Source organism: Bubalus bubalis, chromosome 4 (genome assembly GCF_019923935.1).
Source record: "Bubalus bubalis isolate 160015118507 breed Murrah chromosome 4, NDDB_SH_1, whole genome shotgun sequence".
Classification (NCBI taxonomy): Eukaryota; Metazoa; Chordata; class Mammalia; order Artiodactyla; family Bovidae; genus Bubalus; species Bubalus bubalis.
This window is the reverse complement of record NC_059160.1, coordinates 52,637,707-52,664,156: the sequence shown is the minus strand read 5'-3', so window position 1 is coordinate 52,664,156 and position 26,450 is coordinate 52,637,707. Positions and strand designations below refer to the sequence as shown.

The 26,450-nt window shown below is 44.0% G+C and overlaps 1 protein-coding gene across 2 annotated transcripts in view; it reads right to left on the bottom strand.

Annotated features, from left to right (window-relative positions):
• The window catches only part of NT5DC3 (5'-nucleotidase domain containing 3), a 69,034-nt gene that overhangs the window by 8,001 nt on the left and 34,583 nt on the right, over positions 1 to 26,450 (bottom strand). Inside the window, exons 5-14 of one of the 2 annotated variants that reach the window (XM_006077197.4) lie at positions 21,201 to 21,291; positions 20,103 to 20,237; positions 17,944 to 18,004; positions 17,100 to 17,202; positions 16,854 to 16,955; positions 15,434 to 15,502; positions 14,096 to 14,177; positions 12,868 to 12,954; positions 7,667 to 7,807; positions 439 to 503 (exon numbers count right to left, since the gene is read on the bottom strand). In XM_006077197.4, the coding sequence (XP_006077259.4) occupies positions 439 to 503; positions 7,667 to 7,807; positions 12,868 to 12,954; positions 14,096 to 14,177; positions 15,434 to 15,502; positions 16,854 to 16,955; positions 17,100 to 17,202; positions 17,944 to 18,004; positions 20,103 to 20,237; positions 21,201 to 21,291 (936 nt within the window). The remainder of the gene's footprint in view (positions 1 to 438; positions 504 to 7,666; positions 7,808 to 12,867; positions 12,955 to 14,095; positions 14,178 to 15,433; positions 15,503 to 16,853; positions 16,956 to 17,099; positions 17,203 to 17,943; positions 18,005 to 20,102; positions 20,238 to 21,200; positions 21,292 to 26,450) is intronic. The other variant, XM_025283621.3, reaches the window with a different exon arrangement.

Below are 26,450 nucleotides of genomic sequence, written 5' to 3'. Positions count from 1 at the left end.
ATCAGCAGCATGATCTGAGTGACTGCTCATACCTAACACAGCAGTGTTACACATAGCAGCGGCACTGTAGGAGCCCCAAGGATTCACCGCGGTTCACAGCCACCTCCAACACTGTCCCACCGGCCACGCTGGCTGCTGGCTGCCCAAAGAGGGAAGTTAAGTGGGACAGAAGGAGGGATGGATGCGGGGAGGGACGGACAGACAACAAACTCAGGGGTGGGCAGAAGGTGGGAGGGAGCTCACCACTGCCTCGAGGAAATGTCACTCATTACTAATGGCAGCTGGCTCGTTCTGGATCCTGGGGGTCACAGTCACCCCCCGGCAGCTAAGTAAGGCTGTTTCGAGTCCCACCTCTGGCTGGCCTTGGGGAAAGTGTGTGGGCTGAGTGCACGGGGCCACAGTGAAGGATTCACTCCGTTCACAACAGGCCACTCTTACCTCATATCCTTCCTCTCCTTCTTCCACTCCTGCAAAATCAGCTGTGACTCCGCATCTCTGTGAACCTGCAGGACACAAGCCGATTACTGAGAAAGTTCTGGATACGAATAAACTCCTTAGGTAGTGAGAATTTTCTAGCGGGTAGTTCTGGGAGGAATTTTATTCAGATCTAAGAGATAGGGACTTGCATGAAATAATACATTTTCAGACTTCCCAGCTGCTGCCCTTCTTCACCAAACGTAGACATAATACAATGACGCAAACAGGGATGCAAGGTCCCTGTTAAACTAGAGATATTAAAGTATTATTAAAGGCTTTGTATGAGCATAAAACATATATTATTATGTAGGGCAAAGGCTAATAGAGTTTTTCCAAAAGAACACGCTGGTCATAGCAAACACCCTCTTCCAACAACACAAGAGAAGATTCTACACATGGACGTCACCAGATGGTCAACACCGAAATCAGATTGATTATATTCTTTGCAGCCAAAGATGGAGAAGCTCTATACAGTCAGCAAAAACAAGACCAGGAGCTGACTGTGACTCAGATCATGAACACCTTATTGTCAAATTCAGACTTAAATTGAAGAAAGTAGGGAAAACCACTAGACCATTCAGGTATGACTTAAATCCCTTACAATTATACAGTGAAAGTGAGAAATAAATTTAAGGGACTAGATCTGATAGAGTGCCTGATGAACTATGGACAGAGGTTCGTGACATTGTACAGGAGACAGGGATCAAGACCATCCCCAAGAAAAAGAAACGCAAAAAAGCAAAATGGCTGTTTGGGGAGGCCTTACAAATAGCTGTGAAAAGAAGGGAAGTGAAAAGCAAAGGAGAAAAGGAAAGATATAAGCATCTGAATCCAGAGTTACAAAGAATAGCAAGGAGAGATAAGAAAGCCTTCCTCAGCGATCAATGCAAAGAAATAGAGGAAAACAACAGAATGAGAAGGACTAGAGATCTCTTCAAGAAAATTAGAGATACCAAGGGAACATTTCATGCAAAGACGGGCTCGATAAACTAGCCTTTGACTGTGTGGATCACAATAAACTGTGGAAAATTCTGAAAAAGAAGGGAATACCAGACCACCTGACCTGCCTCTTGAGAAATCTATATGCAGGTCAAGAAATAACAGTTAGAACTAGACATGGAACAGGCTGGTTCCAAATTGGGAAAGGAGTACATCAAGGCTGTATATTGTCACCCTGATTATTTAACTTATATGCAGAGTACATCATAAGAAACGCTGGGCTGGAAGAAGCACAAGCTGGAATCAAGATTGCCGGGAGAAATATCAATAACCTCAGATATGCAGATGACACCACCCTTATGGCAGAAAGTGAAGAGGAACTAAAAAGCCTCTTGATGAAAGTGAAAGAGGAGAGTGAAAAATTTGGCTTAAAGCTCAACATTCAGAAAACTAAGATTATGGCATCTAGTCCCATCATTTCATGGGAAATAGATGGGGAAACAGTGTCAGACTTTATTTCTGGGGGCTCCAAAATCACTGCAGATGGTGACTGCAGCCATGAAATTAAAAGACGCTTACTCCTTGGAAGGAAAGTTATGACCAACCTAGTTAGCATATTAAAAAGCAGAGACATTACTTTGCCAACAAAGGTCCATCTAGTCAAGGCTATGGTTTTTCCAGTGGTCATGTATGGATGTGAGAGTTGGACTGTGAAGAAGGCTGAGCGCTGAAGAATTGATGCTTTTGAACTGTGGTGTTGGAGAAGACTCTTGAGAGTCCCCTGGACTACAAGGAGATCCAACCAGTCCATGCTAAAGGAGATCAGTCCTGGGTGTTCATTGGAAGGACTGATGCTGAAGCTGAAACTCCAATACTTTGGCCACCTCATGTGAAGAGTTGACTCATTGGAAAAGACTCTGATGCTGGGAGGGATTGGGGGCAGGAGGAGAAGGGGACAACAGAGGATGAGATGGCTGGATGGCATCACCGATTCGATGGCCATGAGTCTGAGTGAACTCCGGGAGTTGGTGATGGACAGGGAGGCCCGGAGTGCTGCCATTCATGGGGTCACAAAGAGTCGGACACAACTGAGCGACTGAATTAGAACTGGAATACATGTATATCCACATAAAATGTATGTGTATATTATATTCGTGTAATGTATCCATTACACATGTGTGTTACACATATAAATATACACCTAATACACACTACCTAATAGACCCATTTATATACATCATAAATATACGTACTATACACACACACACATAAAAACGGCAGTGAGTGGAAACAGCAGATGTAACAGTGCATCCACAAATTTCAAGCATGTAAAAACATGTGCATTTGGAAATTAACATGAAACTTTTTCTTTAATTTGTTCAAGAGTAACAGAGTTATAACTGGCTTAATCTTTTTCCTCAATATTATTTTATTAATACCTTTTAAAGTGTTTAAGAGAAAAAAACTGTTTTTGTAAAAGGCAAGAAGGCAGAACACCTCAACCAGATGGAAAGTGGAGAATTCTCCAGGTGGACTGAAATGTGAGCAAAAGGCAAAAAGGAAATGACAGCTGTATGCACCCTAACATGGAATCTCACAAGTCTCTCTCCAAGCCTCCTAGGGTTAAACCGAACACACGAACCAGAGCCCGTGGTGCACGTGACTGCAGGGGCCAGGCAGGGTTGGGGCAGCCTCAGGACCCGGAGGAAAATGCCAAATGAGCAAACCATCTGCTTTGACATGGGAGCCAAGGCCCTTCTGTTTATCACGTATGCCCAGATCAAGAGCTTGACCAAGTCACCCGCTACGGGCTACTGCCACTCAAAACAAAACCCTGTAATCTCGATCTCCTGCCTGCCACTGTTGTCTACACCAGCAGGAAGCAGCCACCTCTGAATGACCACTGGATGTGTGTTACTGGAGCACCAGAAGACTGGTCCCTTCTGGGGGTGTCGAGGCAGGTCCTGTGAGTTTGGTTTCAATGAGCTCTCATATTTTAAGCCAACAAATCACTCACCATAGAATTGAGGCATGACAAAATGTAAGACTAGATCAAAACTCTGTAGGGTGCCACAGAGAATTTGTTTATATATATATATAAACATAAATACACATATACACACAAATATGCACACAAACATACCTATACAGATACACATGCATACATATAGATATACATGTATACATATATGTATACATATATACACACAGGTACATATTCAGCACCTCTGTGTGGCAAGCGCTGTGCTAGATACTGAAGATATAAGAGAACGAGATGGGGACCCTGGCAGGGGGCACCCAGGTAAGCAGACCAGGACAAAACAGTGTGACACTGCGCAGAACCGGACACCAGTCTTCCTCCCGCCTCTGCCCACCTCTCGGCCCACGATCAGGGCCCCTGTGTCCAGTGTGAAGGAGCAGCTTCTCCCTGCGCTTGCAGGAGGAGGATCCTCTGACTAGCGACCAGAAGCAAGATAACCAAAGTGCACCTAGTGCTTTCTCCTTTTGGAAACTAGCGGCCATAGGCCACCTGACTGTGCCTCTCCACTCTCCCCTCAGCAGGGGCCCCTACCCGAGGGCAGGCTACACAGACATGAAGAGCCAGTTCAGGTCTCCAAGTCTACGGCACCTTCTCCAGCCCAGCTTTTCCCGAACAGGGCAGGGCCAGGGATTCGGGATCATCTCCAGCAAAGCCCAAGACTGCTGAAGGGACAAGCGAAGGAGGAAGGCCCCAGAGAGCTGAGCCAGGGAGCACCCCCTTGAGCAGGGGGCACCTGAGCTCTGGGTGTGTGCACCGCAGCCCAGCCTCCCCTCACACCCTCCCATCCAAGGCCCACCCACGCCCACCCAGGGCTCCCTCCCACCTGCCCTTTCTTCATCGTTTATCATCTCTCCCATGTGATCAAACTCCTCCCCTGGAGTCTACCCATCAGCATTTAAACATGCTGAAGGCTCTCGCATTAGAAGAAAAAGCAGTTTCTCCTTGAGCCACCCCTTTCTCCAGCTTGGATCCTCCTACAAGGCCAAACTTTGTAAGACAGCAATCTTAGGAGTCTGATACGTACTTTAAAATACTTCAAACACTGGGTTTACTTAGCTATAATTAACCTTTAAGTGATACCATGCACTCAAGGATGGGGACCTGGCAGGGGAAAAGACTAACCAGAAGCCCACACCAGAAGCTGATCCTACAGACACCTCAGCCACCTTCAGCCCCTCTCGTTCATTAGCTCACTCAGCCATTTATGGCTACAATCTATGAAAATATACTGTACAGGCTAGCCCACTCCTGCATGGGCAGAATTATTGCCATCTAGCCAGAAGTCTGATAACCTGTACCAATGGAGACCAAATCCAGCCCACTGCCCACCTTTCTATCATCCCAAAGAGCTCAAGAATGGATTTTCTTTTTGAAGTTGTTGAAAAAAATTCAAAAGAAAAATAACTTCATGATGCGTAAAAATGATATGAAATTAAAATTTCAGCATCCACCAATAAAATGTCAGGGATACAGCTACAACTGGTTGCTCACATATTGTCCAAGGCTGCTTTCACGCTACCAGCATGGAGCTGAGACCGTACGACCTGCACGACCTCACACAATGGCTAGCTGGCTTGTTGCAGAAGTCTGTCCAACCCGGGCTAAATATGGCTCTAACATGGTTACCCAAAAGACTTGATACCACCACATCATCCACCAGCATGACCACCATGAACAGCACCACTCAGGAGGGCACTTCAAGGCTAATGAGCAAAAATTCTTCTTTATAGCTACTTCCTTAAATCCAAAAACTAAATACTTCCAGTTAATTCATCAGACCCAGCTCCAGGTAACACTTTTGGCTTCCAAAATGAAAAAGGAAAAAAAAAATCACACCCAAGTTCAAGGACCAATTTCTCTTCTCAGAAAATAGTGTCCAGATAATGTGCTATGTGCCCATTACCAGAAGAAGAGGAGCTATAGAAACATCTGACACAGAATCACTGGAATAATGTATAGTTTTCCAGGTGAACACAGGGATCGGGGGAGAGGAGAAAGGGAACAGGAAGCACAGTGAGAAATGCTCATTTGGCTAATATTTTAATCATCAATCACCTTCCTCTATGTCCTAGAGAATCCACCCAGACAAAAAGCTGGAAAAGGAAACCAAAGCTAAACCATCTACCTGCAGGCTGCATCTGTCTATCTGACCAGCTGCCCGCATCACAGAGACCGCACCTAAGGGGAGGGCTCTGGCTATACACGAAAGCTCTAAACCGCCCAGTAAAACAGCACTTCCGTGCAGTGCCCCAAAGCAGGGACTCAGGTACCACACAGCCCAGGTTCAAGTCCTTGCTCTGTTGTTTTATGACCTTGGACATGTTACCTAACCTCTCAGACACCCAGTTTCCTCATTCTAAAGTGGAAAATTGTACACAGGACAGCTGGGACAAGTGAGGAGTAATGTTGCAGAGCAAGCGCTCAGCACAATGCCTGGCATTTAGAGAGTAACTATTATTATGTGTGACCTATGCACAGACTTGCGGAGAAGGCAATGGCACCCCACTCCAGTACTCTTGCTTGGAAAATCCCATGGATGGAGGAGCCTGTTAGGCTGCAATCCATGGGGTCGCTAAGAGTTGGACACGACTGAGCGACTTCACTTTCACTTTTCACTTTCATGCATTGGAGAAGGAAATGGCAGCCCACTCCAGTGTTCTTGCCTGGAGAATCCCAGGGACGGGGGAGCCTAGTGGGCTGCCATCTATGGGGTCGCACAGAGTCGGACACGACTGAAGTGACTTAGCATAGCATAGCATGCACAGACTTGAAGCTGCATTAACCCAGAATCCATGCCTTTTATTTTTAGACTATCACCTCACAGACAAGCACAGGAAGGGAAACAGAACCAGTCCTCGTCAGAGGCGAGCCAAAGAGCAACACAGCCAAGACGAGCTGGAAGCAAGGCCCGGGGGACGTGCGGGGCCCCATGCCCTGGAAGGTGTGCGCCCTGGAGTGAGGGCCTGGCGCTCCCTGCATCCCTGCCTGAGCTCGCTGCCAGCTGGGCCAGGCAAGGCGGTTCCCTGCCCGTTTCCAAAGCACGCTGGCAGGCTGTGGGCACCAGGCCATGGCCAGAGGCTGCAGGTGTGTTAGCCAAGACAGCAGGCATCCACACCCCTTATCCTAAGAGTCAGTACTCACGCTGAGATGCTGAGGGCCAGGCCAGCTGAACCAGGTGAGAAAGCAAGGTGTCTCATGAGACTTGACAGGGGTGGCGGCGGGGGGCGGGGGGGGGGGGTCCACAGCCTCAACAGAGGGCATTGTCCATGGGCCAGGAAATTACCAAAATGACTTTCCTCACTATCTGCCTAAAACTGGCTATGTAACTCACAGAAAGAAAAAAAAAAAAAAAAACAAAACACCACTGAACTCCAGTGAGTCAGCAAACTGATTCAAAGTCAGATGGAAGCTGCACGCAGAGACCTCGATTCTTGCTCTGAGACTCTTTCCAGCAAACTGTAGTGTCAGGCTTGAAGTGTTCATTCCCTTTCACAGATGGGGGAACTGAGGCCCAGAAAGGAGAAGTCCCACAGCAGGCTAAAGGCAGCAGCAGGACTGGATCCAAACACTAGACAGAGGTTCTCGAATCCCACTACCCACAGAATATCTCCCAGTGGGGCTTAGGTGGAGAAGTAAGAACTCTGGAATTCCCCACATGGGCCCCACAAAACACCTTCTCCAAATGCCTTTGACAGTCATATTAAAAATTCTCTTTAGGGAAAATGGCAAGATTCTTTCAGGGGCAAAATCACCCCAGTGGTTATTCTGCAGGATAGCTTCTGCCTCATACTTTAGGACCACAATTGAACAGAAAAATATCTGAAATAACTCTGATCAGTGGACTAACCTCAGGCTTAACGAAAAAGTAGGGGAGGATTTCCCTGGTGGCCCAGTGGTTAAGAATCCACCTGCCACTGCAGGGGACACAGGTTCAATCCCTGGTCCAGGAAAATCCCACATGCTGAGGAGGAACTAGGCCCATGTGCCACAATTATACTGAGCCTGTGCATTCTAGAGCCTGTGCTCCACAACAAGAAAAGCCACCGCAGTGAGAAGCCTGTGCATGACAACCAGAGTAGCCCCCACTTGCCACAACTAGAGAAATTCCGCACGTAGCAATGAAGATGGAGCAGAGCCGAAAACAAATAAATAATTCTTTAAAAAAAGAAAGAAAGAAAGAAAAAGTAGAAGAGAAAAAAAATTCCAAACCTGCATCTGCTCCAATAACCCGGTCAGGGTCTGTAGCCAGGCCACAGTCTGAATGTACTGCTCCGTGTTCATGATTTTGAGCTCGGATCTTAATTCGGGGATAATTGCACCCGTTCGCCAGCCATGCTTCAGGGTCAAGTCCTGATTGCAAAGATCACAAAAAGTCAACATTCATCACAACAGAAATGAAACCATTTCATTACCTTTCCCAGACACAACAGGCATTCACTGAATTAATTTTAATTGTAATGGTTGGTCATTAACCAAGCTGAACTCAATGAATTACACTTAATTAAAGCCAATTTTGCCCCAGGCTTTGGCCATTCCCCACCCGCCTCCAAAGAAAGTTTCTGTTTCAGAAATAATTGTTGAGTCACAGCCCCCACAGAAACACAGGATCTTGAATCGTTAACCACAGTCTCTAAAACAACAATTAGGTCAGGGGCAAAAGGAGGGTAAACTGAAATGCTTCTGAAGGTTTTTATTCAATCCACCCACAGAAGGCTGGGGAACACCCATGGCATGCCAAGCCTCCTGGGTTATGAAAAATTTCAGACTTAGAATGATCATTCAGGACCAACCAACATACATGATCGCATCTTCATTCCAAATATTGTACTCCTGTGATATGACAATAAGCCAGAATATCAATATATCAATAAGTTCAGTTCAGTAGCTCAGTCGTGTCCAACTCTTTGCAACCTCATGAATTGCAGCACCCCAGGCCTCCCTGTCCATCACCAACTCCCAGAGTTCATCCAAACTCCTGTCCATCGAGTCGGTGATGCCATCCAGCCATCTCATCCTCTGTCGTCCCCTTCTCCTCCTACCCCAATCCCTCCCAGCATCAGAGTCTTTTCCAATGAGTCAACTCTTCACATGAGGTGGCCAAAGTACTGGAGTTTCAGCTTTAGCATCATTCCTTCCAAAGAAATCCCAGGGCTGATCTCCTTCAGAATGGACTGGTTGGATCTCCTTGCAGTCCAAGGGACTCTCAAGAGTCTTCTCCAACACCACAGTTCAAAAGCATCAATTCTTCAGCACTCAGCCTTCTTCACAGTCCAACTCTCACATCCATACATGACTACTGGAAAAACCATAGCCTTGACTAGACAGACCTTTGTTGGCAAAGTAATGTCTCTGCTTTTTAATATGCTGTCTAGGTTGGTCATAACTTTCCTTCCAAGAAGTAAGCATCTTTTAATTTCATGGCTGCAGTCACCATCTGCAGTGATTTTGGAGCCCAAAAAAATAAAGTCAGCCACTGTTTCCACTGTTTCCCCATCTATTTCCCATGAAGTGATGGGACCAGATGCCATGATCTTAGTTTTCTGAATGTTGAGCTTTAAGCCAACTTTTTCACTCTCCTCTTTCACTTTCATCAAGAGGCTCTTTAGTTCCTCTTCACTTTCTGCCATAAGGGTGGTGTCATCTGCATATCTGAGGTTATTGATATTTCTCCCGGCAATCTTGATTCCAGCTTGTGTTTCTTCCAGCCCAGCATTTCTCATGATGTACTCTGCATATAAGTTAAATAAGCAGGGTGACAATATACAGCCTTGATGTACTCCTTTTCCTATTTGGAACCAGTCTGTTATTCCATGTCCAGTTCTAACTGTTGCTTCCTGACCTGCACATAGGTTTCTCAAGAGGCAGGTCAGGTGGTCTGGTATTCCCATCTCTTTCATATAAGTTATGCCCTGGCAAATTTAAGATATACAATCACCATACTGTATGGCTGTTCATTTTCTCATTTGACAAACATTTATTAAATACTACTGTTTGCCAGGCCCTGTGCTAGAAACTGAGAATAAAATGGTGAACAAAAATAACAAACCTCTGCTCTCATGGGAAATACGGACCAAAAAAAAATAAGCAAACAAATACACAATGGCAGGTGGTAAGAAACACAATGGACAAAAATCAAGCAAAATAAAGAGTTACCATTTTATAGAGAGTAAGAAGGCCAGGCTAACAAAGGGACATTCAAGCAGAGATCTGAAGGGAAGGACAGTAAAAGTACGTAAATGTATGGGAAGAGAAAAATTCTGGCTGGAAAAAGGTCAAGTGCAAAGACCCTGGGGCAGGAACATGCTGGGAGCAGGGTGTGCTAAGAGCAAAGCAAGGAACCTAGGGCAGAGAAGGAGAGAGGGCAGAGGCAGGAGGTGCCTTCAGAGAGGGAGGAGAGGCTGGGGAGACAGAGCTCCAGCACAGCAACTGCAGGAAGCCAGGCGTTTACCCTAAGGGAGAAAGGGATACTTCTAAGGAGAGCGCTTTTAAGGACAGAAGTGGTATATAGTTTACTATTTTGAAAATTCACTCTGGTTACTCCCCTAAAGCTAGAATCCCTGCTCTACAAGTCCTAAGGATGCCTATCTTCTTCCATGGTTGAATTTCTTTAAATCTTTCAATAATTCTCTTTCTCCTAAAATATATGAAACCCTACATACAGCACAGTTTTCTAAATATTCCCAGTGGTGGCAAACTTTTCAAGATGGATCTTATTTCTGACAATAGGTAAAAAGTCAACTGGAACACTCCTAAGACTAAAGTACATGACAATGAATTAATGATAATGAAATGAATTTTCTCCAGTGCCTCAAACTGGCTCTCAAATATATCCCAAAGGGGGCATCTAAATTTATTTTGAGAAACTGCAGCAACATTGGAAGCATCTACATTCTCAAGAGATTCCTTTGAAGGGTAACAGTCATTGCCCACATAATCTCTGACACATTAATCAATTCTGGTCTGATCACTCCAGGATGGATCCAAATATATGCTGTCTACAAGACAATTTATTTTGGATCTAAGAACACACAGAGTTGAAAGTGAAAAGACTAAAAAAGACATTCCACACAAATAGTAACCAAAACAAAAGTGGCTATCCTAGTATCAGGCAAAACAGACTTTGGGTCAAAAATAGTTACAAGACACAAAGAATGACATTACATCATGATAAAAGGATCAATTCACCAAAAATATATAACAATTAAAAGCACATATGAACCAAACATCAGAGGTCCAAAACATATGACGCAAACATTAACAGAACTGAAGGGAACAAGAGACAGCTTTACAATAATAATAGGAAACATCAATAGCCCACTTTCTATAATGGATAAAAACAGGAGACAGAAGAACAAGAAATACAGGACCTGAACAACACCACAGATCAATTAGAACACTCCACCCAACAAAAGTAGAATACAATATTTTTCTCAAATGCACATGGAGCATTCTCCAGCAGCAGCTGTATTTTAGGCCACAAAACAAGTCTTGATTAATTTTAGAAGACTGAAATCATATGAAGTATATTTTCTTATCACTAAGAATGAAACTAGACATCAATAGCAAAAGGAGAAACTGAAAAATTCAGAAATATGTGGAAATTAAAAGACACACTCTTCAACAACCAATAGGTCAAAGAAGAAATCACACGGAAAATTAGAAACATACCTTGGGGCAAGTTAAAATGCAAACACAACATACCCAAGTTTATGGGATACAAAAAAAGCAAGACTAAAATGAAAATTAACACCTCCAGCCATTTAGATTGAAAAAGAAAGATCTCAAAACAACAACTTAACTTTAAACCTAAAAGAACTAGAAAAAGAACAAACTAAACTGAAAGCTAGCAGCACAAAAAGAAATGGTAAAGATCGGAGCAGAAATAAATAAAATAGAGAATATAGAAAAAAAACAGAGAAAAATCAATAAAACTAAGAATTGGTTTTTCAAAAAAAAAAATTCAACAAAATTGAAAAACCACTAAGTTTGATAAGAAAACAAGAAGACTCAAATTACTAAAATCAGAAATTTAAGTGGTGACATTACCACCAATTCTACAGATTAAAAAAAAAGATTGTAAAAGAGGACTGTAAACTACTGTATGCCAACAACTTGAATAATCTAGATGAAATGGACAAATTCCTAGAAACCCACAACCTACCAAGACTGAATCATGAAGAATTGGTAAATCTGAACAGACCTCTTACTAGGAAGAAGACTGAATCAGTAATCAAAAACCTTCCAACAATGAAAAGTCCAGAACTGGATGGCTTCACTATTAAACATAAAAGAATGAACACCAATCCTTCTCAAACTCTTCCAAAAACTGAGGAAGACGAAACAACGCATTCCATGAGGCCAGCAACACCGTGACATCAAGTTTTAGCCTGGAAAGCTGAGAACAACACTCACGGCTGGGCCCCAGTCCTAGAGCTTCTTTATAACTCGGCAGGTCTGGGGTGAGGCCAGGAATCTGCAGTTCAAACAAGTTCCCGGGTGATGCCAATGTCACGGGGACAACACTGGACAAGCAACTGCAGTGTGAAGCTTCGCACGGCACTAGGACCTGTCTCTCTGTGGGGGGACCTCACGGGGCCAAGCACCCACATGCCTCCAGGGTCACAGTTATCTCCTCAAGGCCCACAGACCACACAGCAAGAGCTATGTCTTGTGACGCCATGGCACTTGGTCGGACATCCTGGGAGTGCCAGCATCCTGACAGGAGCACTTTAGGTTTCTATTTTACTAAGCACTTTTGTATACAGTCACGTATTTCACTCTTCGTATAACTGAATTTTATTTATATATAAACATATATATATATATATTCATTCCACAAGGAACCAAGGGTGGTAATAAGTGTGACTCACTCACTCCTGTGCCAATTATAAATTAAGTCATAATTCAAGTCCTGAGACACTCCAGTCATTCGAAAGGGCATGAAAGCCTCATTTTCACCTACTAGCCATTTCCTAGAAATAGCTATTGTACTTTTTACATTTTGTACTCTTTCAAAATGACTATCAGGCAAAAGAAACCCAGACTGATGTTTATAAGCTTTTACAGACCATTTGTATGTTTCTGATGCTTAATAAAGAAAGGAAAAGGAAAAAACACTGTCATTTATTTCTGACCTTTTTAAATGGAAAGACTTTTTCCTGAGTAAAGATTTTTTTCTGATAACCTGAGTAAATTGTTAATTTTCATCATTTTCCCAAAATTCCTCTACTTCATGACTCTGATTCATTTGGTTTGGTAAAATATGAGAAATGAAAGAAAAAGCAGCAAGAAATGTGGCCCAGTCCTCATTTTTATGAAAGCATGAAAATAGTCTTAAATAATAAATAAACTCCTCAATAAGTGGGCCTAACACTGTACCCAACAAAGAAATAGGAAATAAGATTTCTCACCGCCAGGTCACTATATATGTGGTCACCAAAATACAACACTTTGGAGCCCCTCCATCCAGTAAGCTTCAAAAATTCATATAAATTGCCCTGCAATAACGGAAAAATACAGGTGTTATATTGCATTATATGACAGATAAAAGGCCTGTACACCCCATGGCCCAAGATACCTACTTTTTTTTTTAAACTTAAAATATTTTTGCTTTTACAGTTTAAGTATCGAAATATTAAGATAAAAAACATATGTGAAATCTTTCAGCCCTTTCTTCTAAGTCAAATGCACTTTTCAGGAGGGATTCACATTGTATACCTTCTTAAGGATCTTTTTTTTACATTTAACATTCTGTAATTTATTGACCATGTCAATAAGTATTCGCCTGCCATGTAATTTCAGCAGCTGAGACCTACCCATGATTCGTTTCATCAATTATCTGATACTAGACATTTACCTTCCTACCTATTTTGTAAGTAACATCATGATAAACATTCTTTAGCAAAGCTTTAGCTACCTCTTAATAGTTTTCTTCAGCTAGCTACATCTTAATCCCCTAGCTTCCTAGATGGGGAATGGCTGATCCAAGCTAATCTTTCAGGCCTAGAAAATATACTTAGTGCCAAATCCATCAGTCTGTTACATATACAACAGGTATAAGCCAGTTGGATAGTATATAATACAAGGAATGTACTACACAGTTCAAAAAAAACTATACAATGCTCTTCTGTAATTTTATGTTATAAATATTATACAAATATAAAATGTTTAAAGGATAAAATTTTAAAAACTAATTTCAGTAACACAAAAATGGACAGTGATTCAATCATTTGCTCGACATGGGAGAGCTTTACATGAAACCAAAATATATCAAAACTGTACCTAAAACACAGTTCATCAGGAAATAATTACTAATTGGGGTAAGATGCCATGTGATTAAACACTTCTTAAAGAGAAACTTCCATTTTACTACGGGCATTCTAAATTTTATATCCTATAGAAAATATGCTTAAAAATATATTTTTTTAAAGCTGCTCAATTCTTAGTTAATTCACACAGAGCACATTGAAAATATATTGACTTAAGCTTAAATTCTGCCACCAAGTTACAAACAGTCAATTCAAGCAGAGCCCCCAGGACTGTGCCTGACTACGGTGAGCCTCAGTGAATGCCAGCTGTGAATCCTTATACCTGATCACAAAGCACAGCGACCAAGAGGACAGACGGGTCACGAGATACCTGCTTGTAAATCTGGCCTTTCTGCAGCTTGTAGATCTTATCCCAGAGCAAGACGCCTTTCTCATTCACCTTTCGGAAAGGTCTAACGACAGAAACAGGAAACGTTACCGTGTGTGGTAGCAGCGCAGGCTGTGCGCTGGATGAAAGACTCCACGGTTACCCCCGGAGAGAGAAACGAGCCCCACAACCCAAACCAAACCCCACCACCACGTTCCCCAGCTTCGTGCAAAACATCCCATGCTGCAGACCACGGGATCCAGAAGGGGCTAGTGAAAAACGAACGCCAGAGTCAGATGAATCTGGAAAACACTGTGCCCTTAGACATGTCCCTCTTCAAAAGTTACCGATGGTTCTGAAAAGCCCTCCTACAAAGAAACTTTCATTAACCCAGATTTTCCAAACTTATTCAACCATGCAGAAAACATTTTACCAAAAATAAAGCTTATAGAAATACTGCTTATTACATTCATCCAGCTTTGCATTTGAAATGCAGCCAGTCTAGATACAAGACACATCAGAGAATCGGGCATATTATTTTATGATGGAAAATAGGAAAAACAGAACAAAGGCCTCATTCCTCAACCTGGGTGTGCTACTCCAAAAAAAACACAAGGTTTATTTGTCCTTTTTCTTTATTTAGGTAACACTTATTTGAACTGCTTTTCCGGTGAGAAAAATATAAACTCACTGCAAAAAACATCTGGAAAATGTAGACAAATACAATAAAGAAAAAGAAAATCATCCATAATTCCAGTACCCAGGTAGAAACACATGAGTTCAGTCCATATCTTTTGCTCTTTATGTATCTGTTCTCTTTCTCTTTTTTATGAATATAAAATGAGGATCATTTCTGGATACTGCTATGTATCTTCTCTTCTCCAAGGCTGTGAGCAATTTCCCATGTGATTCATACATCATTTTTTACAGTCAGGAGATACGTTCACTGCCTTTAAAAAAAAAACCTCATTTTTAATGACTGCATAATATCCTCTCATATGGATGTTCCTTCACCTTCATCATTATAAATAACAGAAGGATGAATACAGGTAGAGGATTTTTAATCCAGACATCTAGAGTGAGAGTGAGTGAGCTGTGCTGGGTTCCTCCAGGGAAAATCTAATAATCTAAGACACCATCCTGCCACTGTGCATAAACATGACACAGGAGGGAGGTCCATGGTGAAAGGGGAGATGAGGTCCTTCCCCTGACCACCTCCCTGAGATCCAAAAAGAAAAGGCCAGAGAGCATTTTATCAGTGACCAAGCAGCCAGACAGGGATTACAGCTACAGGCACATCTACATCTAACTCTAAAACCTACAGATTGAACATTCTCTTACATTCTCAGTCTCTGCACATGGTTCCTGGTTTTGCCTTTTCTTCCAGGAATCACTGTGATAGTCAGGAAACTGGAATTTAGCATCACAAGAGAAATTTAATCCACTCAACACTGACTACAGGATACCGAATTATCAAGCTTTAAATCACCTAGCATAGGAACTTCCCTGGCAGTACAGTGGTTGAGATTTTTGCCTTCTAATGAAGAGGGTACAGGTTCGAGCCCTACTCAGGAAACTAAGTTCCCACATGCCTTGCAGCCAAAAACCAAAACATAAAACAGAAGCAATATTGTAACAAATTCAAAAAAGATCTTCAAAATAGTCCACTTCAAAAAGATCTCGAAAATAGAAAAAAAAAAAAAAAAAAGACACATCCCATCATGGATATGGTGTTACTGTTAAAAAATAAATCACCTAGCACAGCAGGGAAGACTGCATGGTTACCTATTGCAGGACAGAGAAGTGTAGGTAAAAGTGTTTCAAATGTAGGCCATTACTACGCAAATATGAATCATTCTTATAATCCTAGTGCAGTAACTCTCAATGCCACTGACATTTGGGGACAATGACTTCCCTGGTGGCTCAGATGGTGAAGAATCTGCCTGCAATGTGGGAGACCTATGTTTGTTTCTAACTTGGAAGATTCCTAGGCGAAGGGGATGGCTACGCACTCCAGTATTCTTGCCTGGAAAACTCCATGGACAGAGGATCGTGGCAGACTGGGCTACAGTCTATGGGTCACAAAGAGCTGGACACGACTGAGCAACTAATACACTCCTGGTGAACAGGTTAGCCCCGGATGTTAAAAAGACATTTTAGGACACTTGATCCTACCCTCACCCCACCCGCCACTAAATGCTAAGAGCGCAACCCAAACTCCCATGCCACTTTTTCCCAAAGCTACCACAGCAGAAAGTCTTTACCTAAGTCTGGGTAGAGATTTACTCCATTTGATGCAAAACCTGTGTTGCAGAGAAGTTTTGCAAAATCTAAGGACACTTAGTGCACCATTTAGAGTTCTATTTAAGGAGCTACTCACCAGGTGGTTTGTTGTGGCTATTCTGTTACACTTCACAATGCACCCACATAGAGAGATCTAATTTACTATGTGATGTTAAGTTTGGATTTTAACTGCTGCCCATCATTTTCTTAAAGACTGACTCATAGGACTGACTAGCCTGAGTTAAATCCAGAACTGTTTCAATAATAAGCTATCTGCTATGTACATACTTATCCTACCTTTTTTCCAATTACTTGTTTGGAGGTTTGTTAAGTATCAAAAGCTATAATGTCAGATGCTTGTGATTTTCCAATTGTATTTCATTCACCAAGACACATTACCACAATATCACCAAGACACAGTTCAGTATTCAGAGCATCAGATGAATAAAATCTGGTCTCTAAAAAGACAGACACTTACCGCCGCTTATCATTAAAGAAGTTGGGCTTCTCAGCCTGAACGATGACCACATCAAACAGGTCCCTCCAGTCTTTTCCAACAATATACCTCATCCCTTTGTCCCTAGAACAACATGGCAGCCAGGTTAGCCTAACATTAAAGGGATTAACTATTCTTGCGATTTTTTCTTTCAAATTTTCCACTATTTAAATACACAGAACATTGCAAGTGAGCCAGAAACTAGGCAGGAAACACAGAAGAACTTACACAAAGCTACTGGGGCTGTTGGTGATAAGAAACATCTTCTTGCCATGATCAGCCAGCTTGGCCAACACCGCACGGGTCTGCTCAGAGTAGCAGATGTACTTTTCTAAAGAGCAAGAGAAAAATGCACACAGGGTTTCAGGGTGAAGTCAGCCAATCTGCAAGCACTTCCTAAGGGGGGCAGATGGATCCAGCACTGTCTGGGGCCTTCAAGACGCCTGGTTCAAGTCGGTATACTGGTGCCCAGTGAATCAGTAACCAAGACCTTGCCTCTTCAGTCTAAGTGGGAAAAACTTAAGTGGCTGTTGCTGCCAGCTCCTCTAGAGTCAGGATTATGTCAACTTCTGAGACAAAGGGGAGGGAGACATGTGAGGTGCAAGGAGGCAAGGTCCCTGCACTGCATGCAGAAGAGGTACTGCGGGGCTTCCCTGTGGTCCAGTGGTTAGGAATCTGCCGGCCAACACAGGGGACACAGGTTCGATCCCTGGTCTGGGAGCTAAAATCCCCCAAGCCACAAAGCAACTCAGCCCATGTGCCACAACTACTGAGCCTGTGCTCTAGAGCCCGTGAGCCACACTGAATCTTGTGTGCTTTACAGCCCTTGCTCCACAACGAGAAGACACTGCAGTGAGAAGTCTTCGAACCCCAACCAGAGTAGCCTCCACTCGCCACAGCTAGAGAAAGACTGAACACAGCAATGAAGACCCAGCATAGCCAAAAATAAATTTTTTTCTTTTTTAAAGAAGAGGTACAGACCCTGCTCAGCACCTGGAGTGATAAGCCTACAAAATTATACAACAAAAGGAAATGCTGATCTTTTGCTATGTACATAACATCTGGTACATACCAATATCTGCTTCAATTGCTCTGTACATGATTCCTTTGGTGTGCACGTCCCGAATTGAATCCTGTCAAAAGATAGGTTTTTAATCGGTCTGAGTATAACTGGGATAGTCTGAGCGAGAGGACAAGCGAAAGGTCATGAAGGATAATGTCTATCTGCAGAGCCTGGCAACCAAGGCACTAAATGAAATCTACATTCTGGTCCATTTATCATGGGCAGGAAGAAACTTAAGTTTCCATGGTGATAGCAGCAGGTTCCAGTGCAATTTTCGAAAGAGTCACTTGGAGGAGGCAATTTGTGTGAACAATTCTGAATGAAGTCCCACAGGATAAATAGTCATTTATATGCCGTATGAAGACCAGGTGATTTCAGGTCACCCCGACAAGGGGAAGGACTGCTGCTTTCATCTTTGCACCCTTCTCTGGACCCCGACAACAGATTCTGTGCCCTAAAAAAAGAGGCAGAGACCAATTGGATAGGATCCTCCCCTCTTCAGTGCTACCAAAAGGCAGGCAACTGTCAAGGAGCTCGGAACGCAGGCAGAGCTTTGATCCAGCAGGCAGACATAAGGAAGAGCCTGGCAGAGTGGCAGCCTGATGCCTGGCACGTGTCAAAGCACAGCCCTGCTCTTAGGGGGGCTCTGGGCAGGTCTACTACATAGGTGGGCACTCCTGGAAGCACATCGAAACTTTCTGGAGCCTGTAGCAGAGGACTGAGCTGCAGGAAAAACTGGGCCATAAGAAATCCCATGGAGAGAGGAGCCTGGCGGGCTACAATTCACAGGGTTGCAAAAGAGTCAGACATGACTTAGTGACTAAACAACCACAAAACCTTGGAAAACTGATAGGTGCTTACTGTCAGCAACAAGCACCTCCTGATTGTAAACTCAACCTCAATTACCTTCCGGCAGAGGCCTGTTTCAACTACACATTGGCAGAAGGCAGTGGTTAAGAGCAAGCCGAAGTGCAGCTTCCTGGCCTGAAATCCAGGCTCTGCTACTTACTAACTGGATGTCCTTGGGCGACTTACTCAGCCTCTCTGTGCCTCAATTTCTCTATCTGTAAAATGAAGGCGATGATATCTCATGGCATTCTTGTAAGGATTTGATTAATTAATAGGCATATAGCATTCAGAAAAATAGTGCCTGGAACACAGTACCTGAACACAGAACATAGTGCCTGAATACACACATGTAGAGGTAGTTAACACTTCATAGTAAAAACTGAACTTTGTAGTAAACAACTTTCCTCATGAATGCTAAGGGTTACATAACTCCAGTAATTCTTAAAACTTCTTAAAGATAAAGTATCTGTGTGAGCCAAAACAGAGAATGGAAATTAAATATTTAAATTTAGTTAAAACAATACCAAACTGATATTGAGAAACTGTAATTCACCCTGTATTTTCTAAAACCCATGATTTGAGGCAGTCAATATTTAAACCTACCCATGAACACATAATAAAAACATTGTAGTATGTATATACAGATCTTCTAAAAGTCTGCATGCTCAGTCACTCAGTTACGTCCAACTCTTTGGGACCCCATGGACTGTAGCCCGCCAGGCACCTCTGTCCATGGCATTTTCCAGGCAAGAATACCGGAGCAGGTTGCCATTTCATTCTCCAGGGGATTGTCCTGACCCAGGGATTTAACCTTCGAATCTTGAGCCTCCTGTGTTGGCAGGTGGATTTTTTATCACTCTGCCACCTGGGAAGCCCCTTTTAAAAATACAGGTATTTAAATTTTATATATATAAAGATGCTTAGAAATATGCATTAAAAATATATATTAAATAAGCAATATATAAACACATTTTTAAGTACTGAAAAAAGCTCAGACAGCTTAAAGAATGCATCTATAAACACAGGTAAATGTGAACATAAATTAAAATACATAAATAAAAAATTATTTAAATGATGTGGGTATGTATATGCACACAGAAATCTAGGTAACAAGTACCCTCTTCTTTTAACAAACAATTTGACTCATTTCTAATTCTCCTAACCCCTTTCTTAGGATTTCCAAGGTTAAATGGCAAATAAAAGAGATTCGAGACGAAGGACGATCTCAAACACCCAGCCGACAATGGAAGCCAAAGATTCTATTACTTCTGAGGAGCTGGAAGAGGCGCAGCATGGTGACCCCCCCATGTCCAGACAACCTTGACGTCTTTGTACAGGTGCACAGGTTCATAGTCGATGTTGTTCTTCAGAAAGTACTCGTTCACACAGGACAGCAGGGTCATCTCGGGCAGGGAGAAGATGTCCATGAACTGCTTCATGGTGTTTCCGGAACTCTGCAGACAGGGAGGGAGGCTTTAGCAAGGGAGCCAACACCACAGCAGACTTTACATCCACCCAGGGGATCCTGGTCATCAACATCTGGCTCCCTCCCCACAAGGAAAGAAAAACTCTAATAATAAAGTAAAAAAGTTCACCCTGTTTCTTGTCCTTCATGGCAGAGCTGATGTCTCAGTCTAAGTGCAAATGGGCTTTCCAAGGAAATGCCCTGACTTCCCCTCAAAAGTCTAGCCAGCCTTCCCTTTCTGTTCTCCTTTGGGTTCCATCCAATTTTCAGCTCACACTCTTTCATCATACACAGAGGAAAGGCAGTAAATTGATTTTTGCCCATGTGAATGACACAAAAAGCCACTAACTCTCCTGAATTTGAGCACCACCACTCCCACCCCGTCAAAAGCCCACATGGGAGCTTGGAAAAGAGCCTTTCCCTGAACACTTGCGATTTATAAGACTAAGTTTACCAGGTGACTAGGCATCTTCCTTGCATTTTGGTAACACAAATAAGAGACTGCATCTAACAGACAAGAAGCAAAAATTCTAAGGCAAAGAGGACCACAAAAGTTAGAAAGGCAGAGGCCTCCCTTAGGCACAGAGCAGCGTGCTGCCCTGCTCTTAATCTCGGGGAGGCAGCAGCTGCTCCAGTGACGACCCCAGCGACTCCTCCAGAGAGTGGGGACACGCCTGGGGAGGTGGTGGCCGATGGGGGAGGGCTACAAGGAAGGCGCAAAGAGCCTTCAGCAGGTAGGGAGGAAGGGCCGAGAAAGGAGAACCATGAAAGAACCAGGAGCGACTCGAACATACTCACCTATCTCAAATCGAGGGTCTCTCAAAACACAACCTCAATTGCCTTCTTGAGTCCTTGTGAGCAAAGAGTCTAGTAGTTTAAGATCCTAAAGCTACCAGGCCACATTTTGTAAAGGAAAAAGATAGGTTGCTTTAAATAAATAATTTCTCATTACCTTCCCATAAAAGTCGCTCATCTGTTCCAAAGGCACGTGGGAACCCTCGTACATTTCAATGACCTCCTCATCGGGGACCACACTGAGGCCTCTGGGAAAATCACAGGCAGGGCAGTTAGCATCAATTAGAGACAGACAGCAGTGATATTCAGACCTCCAGTGACTGCTGAAATTTTTCAACTGAGGTGCAAGACGCTGTTGTCACAAGGAAGCAGGAGGTGGTGCCACTGGTAACGCTACAAATAACAGGCATGGCGCTGCTACCATTACTACTGCTATCGTTCTGCTGGAAGTGAGAGCGGGAGGACAGCAGCGGACACCACATGGTACCCACTGGATGCCGGAAGTGAACTCCACACCCTCATTCACTGCATTCTCAGCAGTCTTAGGAGTGAGGCACTATTATTCTTCCCAATGTCCAGCAGAAGCCACCAAAGCACAGAAAGGTCACAGATCCTGCTCCAGGTCACCAAGGTAGAAAGTGCTGGGTCAGGACTGGCTCCAGGGCTCTGCAACCACCACATCACACTGCCTCCTTTAACAAGGCACACGGTCTCCTAATGACTTGCTTTGGGTGTGTGTTTGTTTTTGTTTTTGTTTTTATGTTTTTACTACGTTAGGGAGAGAGGCTGGTCTGTCCCCATCACTCTCCTGCCCTCCGATGCTCTACCCTAAGAAGATCAGTGCTGACGCAGAAAGAGTCAGGCACCAGGATCAGGTGGACTAACCCCCACGTCAGGATGCCGGACACCACCTCTAGCAGGGAATGATCCCAAATGCTGTATCACAGTGAGGGCCAGGTTCCCCATCTGTAAAAAGCAGAGGTAACATGCACCACCGGCCTGCTTCTGGGGGCTGCACCAGAATCTGTAAATGAATCCAGCTCCTATGAACAGAGGGAACAAACACTATGACATGTGAGTGGCCCAGATTCTACCCCTGCCTCCGGCGCCTGTGCTTCGAGCAGGTGCTTTCACCCGCAACTTACTGGTCTCAGACGTCCTCCCCTGGAATCGCCTCTAGAGCACTGTGAAGGGAAATGTCTGTTCCCTGCCCCCTTCTCTAAGAAGGCACCAGAGAAACAGACACCAGTGGTGAGGAAACCACAGAATGAATGATGGCAATACCAGGCCGTGCTACAATCGGTGTAAAAATAACTCAGCTCAAATTTCAGTTACTCATACAGCTTATCACACAAAATCACTGGTCAATATTAAAGTACATATAAAACATAATTTATATTTGACATGTAGCTTTAATGAAAACATCATCTCGGCCTCTTTCCTCCATTCTCCACTCTTGTCTTACTTTTAAAAATATCCAAGGGGATTCACTGATGTTTTGCATTCGATCTTGATTAACTTGAAACAACTACTGGCCTTTGAAAACAAAAAAGCACTGTGCTTCCCTTCCATCTTTGCTCCAGAAATCAGATAAGACACCGGGACCACACCAGCTTCTTCTAGACAGTGACCCTGGAAACCACTCTGGCTAAAGCAGCAGCAGTAAGCAGTACACAGCCTGAAGGATCTAACACCTAGAAAGAGACTCAACACAGTGAAAAGGAACTCTGCCGGGTGAACTACCTTTCCTTCCCCACACGAGGACCACACTTCCAGTCCTTCAGCAGCCACTGCCACCTCCAGGACACATGTCCAGGCATGTGGCCACACCAGCCACAGCTTTAAGGTCCACAAAACCAAGTATCAGCTCAAAAGGCACACTGAACTCAGGGGGCCACAGTTAGCTGAATTCTGCTGCAGGCAGTACCCACAACACACAGACCTGCTAGAGCCGGGCTCAGATGGACAGTCAACTGCACCTGCATGTGGCCTAAACCAGAGCTGAAGTCACAGTGAAAACTACTTTACACACCCCGTGTGTTTCTGAGAAATACAGGGTAGGAGCACAGATCTGAACGAGTCTGCCCTGGCTTCAAATCCCAGCTCCCTCAACTGCTGAGGGATTACCTGGACAAGGAACAAGTAATTTAACCTCTTTGGGTCTTAGTGTCATTTTTTAAATGAGCAGCAAAACCAGTACCCACTTCCTGGTGCTGCTGAGAAGATTAAATGAGTTGCTATAAAGAGAACGGCACCCAGTGCATGGAGAACGCCATCCAAGTTCCGCACTATGGCTACGGTGGGAACAACCCTAGCTTTTCACCAGATTCCTAAAGAGAACTTAAAATGTGGGTGCTTAACAGGCCTTTGGTGGGAAGTCAGTCTCCCCCTCGGCCCAGCAGTGCTCATTTGCACAGCCCACATGCAACCTGAAAGCCACCCAACGGGGGGGGATGCAAAGGCACGGGGCTCAGAGGGGAGCGAGGCTGAGGTGTGAGCACTCTTCCCCTCATTTTGCTCACTCATTATCCCTTCAGAGGGGCGAGAGGAGGAAAGGGACATTTTCCCAGGTGCCGCTGGGAAAGAACTCGCCTGCCAATGCAGGATCTGTAAGAGACACAGGCTCGATTCCTGAGTCGGGAAGATCCCCTGGAGGAGGAAATGGCAACCTACTCCAGTATCCTTGCCTGGAGAATCCCATGGACAGAGGAGTCCGGTAGGCTACAGTACACAGGGTCGCAAAGGGTCAGACATCACTGAAGCAACTTAGCGCACATGATGTTCCAAGCCTGCTCTAGTCCAAACAACCAGCCACCCTGAGGTGGGTGTTGGAATCATGCCCATTTTAGAGAGCAGCAGGGCTGGGGTTCACACTCAGGAAGCGTGACTCCAGAGCCACACACACACCCCTGCTGCCTCAGCCGCCACACCCCCTTCTCAGCACTGAGGCCCCAGTGATCTTCCCAGGACCTCAACCTGAGCACTCCTTCCCCTTTAAATGCCTCAGTGGCTCCTCCTACCTAGTCCAATCTATACCTCTAACATAATAGACAATTTATCTGGAGAAAAAGGAACAAGCTAATTAGGAGCCACAGGATGGTGTGGCCCAGAAGAGAGGAAAGAAAGACCATGTCAAGCTGAGAGGGTAAGGAGAGGCCTTGCCACCTGTCAGCCGTGCAGAAGGATGAGTGAGATTTCAAGAAGCAGAAAGGAAGGAAAACCGCATCCTGGAAGAATGCCAGCCTGCACAGATGCAGAGCAGTGAAAAGGAGAACTCAGAGGAAAGGTATTTATCTGCTATTTGCACAAATCTGGCATCCACTCCCTCTGAGACTGGCTGAAACTGTTAGAAAGAATAACTCCCTTTCTCTGCTTGACCTGGAGCTGAGGGTGGAAGCCTGGTACTGCCAGGGTTCACCACGTGGAGGTGCCTGCTGTGAGCAAACCCAGACAGCAGGAGTGTCAAGAGACAGAAAGAGCACTGACAACAACCATTTGGGCCTCTGGAGCCAGCTACACCTGCAACCAAATCTGTCCCTGGACTACACCATTAGTGAGTCCAGACTGGGTTTTTGTTTAAGCCAGCTTGAGTTGTGTCTCAGCCACTTGCAACCAAGAGTTTTAACCAATCAAGGAAGTGAAGGAGCTGTGTATGGAAGAGGAGAAAGCTAAGGGTTTAGAGAAGGTTGATGGAATATTGAAGAGATCTGGGCTCCATTTCTTAGACAATGGGGAGCCATCCAGGATTCAGAAGAGACAAGAGGGTTGTTGAAGGCAATGCTTTAGGTAAATCAGTCTAGCAAAACGTCCAGTCTGTGGGCTGTGCTGCAAAAAACCACAGGAGCCCAGGAGAGAAGCGGTAAGTGTGTGAGTCCAAAAGCAGATGGCAGACAGATTCGAAAGATCTGCTGAAGACTACCAGTTAGCCCTCAGACATTCAGAAATGCTGCACAGGGGCCAAGAGCACAGTCAGGAGCCAGACTGTCTGGGTCTGAATTCTATTTCCGTGTGGCCTTGGGCAAGTCACTGATTAACCTCTTTGGGACCAATAGCAGTACCTACCTTATAAGATTATTTTGAGGATCAAATGAGTTAACTCAAAACCCTTACGGCAGTATCTGTTGCACTGCAAAACTCAACATTGTTGAGTTTCTATTTATTATTACTACTACTATTATTATTTACATCACCACCACCACCTCTTCTCCCTCTTGAAACACCATTAAAATGACAGTAAAAGAATAAATTGCTCAAAAGGTCAAAGGAAATAAGAGCAAAGACATCAGCACATAAGACATTTCAACATGTTTTTAGAAAACGGTGAAAGGAGGCCCCTGACTTAACATCATTGAGAACAGAGCCTGCAATGGGACCCCAAAGAGAGGAACTGATGAACCACCACAGATCCCCAGAAAGACTCAGTCATAAGAGGCACCAGGAAGCTACTGTAGGATGTGCTCTAGCAAAATGAGGGAGTAAAGTTAGAAAGAGGAAGAGATGAGAGCCAGGAAACAGAAAAAGTAGCAAACTGAAGTCCCTGGATGAGCAATCAGAGCAGATCAGAGTAGGAGGCAGTAGTCAAAAAAAAAAGTAACTGAGAGATTATGTAAAACATTTGAGTTGTGGGGAAATAAATGCCTGCTTGATATCTGTGAAGGAACAGTTAGGGGGAAAACTAGATAGCTACATAGGAAACTAAGCAAATAAAAACCGAGGTTATTATTAAACCTAGGAAAAACCAAATGCTGCACAAGAAAGAAAACAATGCACTACTTGCTTAAGAATGAACACGACCTGTGGAATCATAATGCAAACAAGACAGTGAAGCAAGCAGAGAGGGATCGTAATGAGGTTAGGAAAATGAGGCTGGAGACGGGGCTGCATGTGCGGGAGGGCCAAGTCCTCAGTCCTCACAGCAGGGACAATGTCCAAAATTAATAAGTTAGGAAACAGAAGTATGAGCACATTATTTAGGAACAGAAAGAAAATATCAAATATTCATACGTATGTATAAATGTATAAATATTTATACATATGGTAAAGAACCTGCCTTCAATGTGGGAATCCTAGGTTTGATCCCTGGGTTGGGACGGTCCCCTGGAGAAGGGAAAGGCTACCCACTCCAGTATTCTGGCCTGGAGAATCCCATGGACAGAGGAGCCTGGTGGGCTACAGTACCTGGGGTCACAGACAGCCGGACACGACTGAGTGACTAACACTCTCACATCCCTATATACACACACACACAAACCACAATCCTCAAAAGCATCCCCAAATTTGAGAATTAGAAAAGGCAAAACCCTTTATTTCAAAGTTACAAAGATCTCTCACTGAGCTCAGTACTTCTACTAATTCTAATAAACAGGAAGAAAAGAGACAATGTCCAAACCACTCAATTATCACAGTG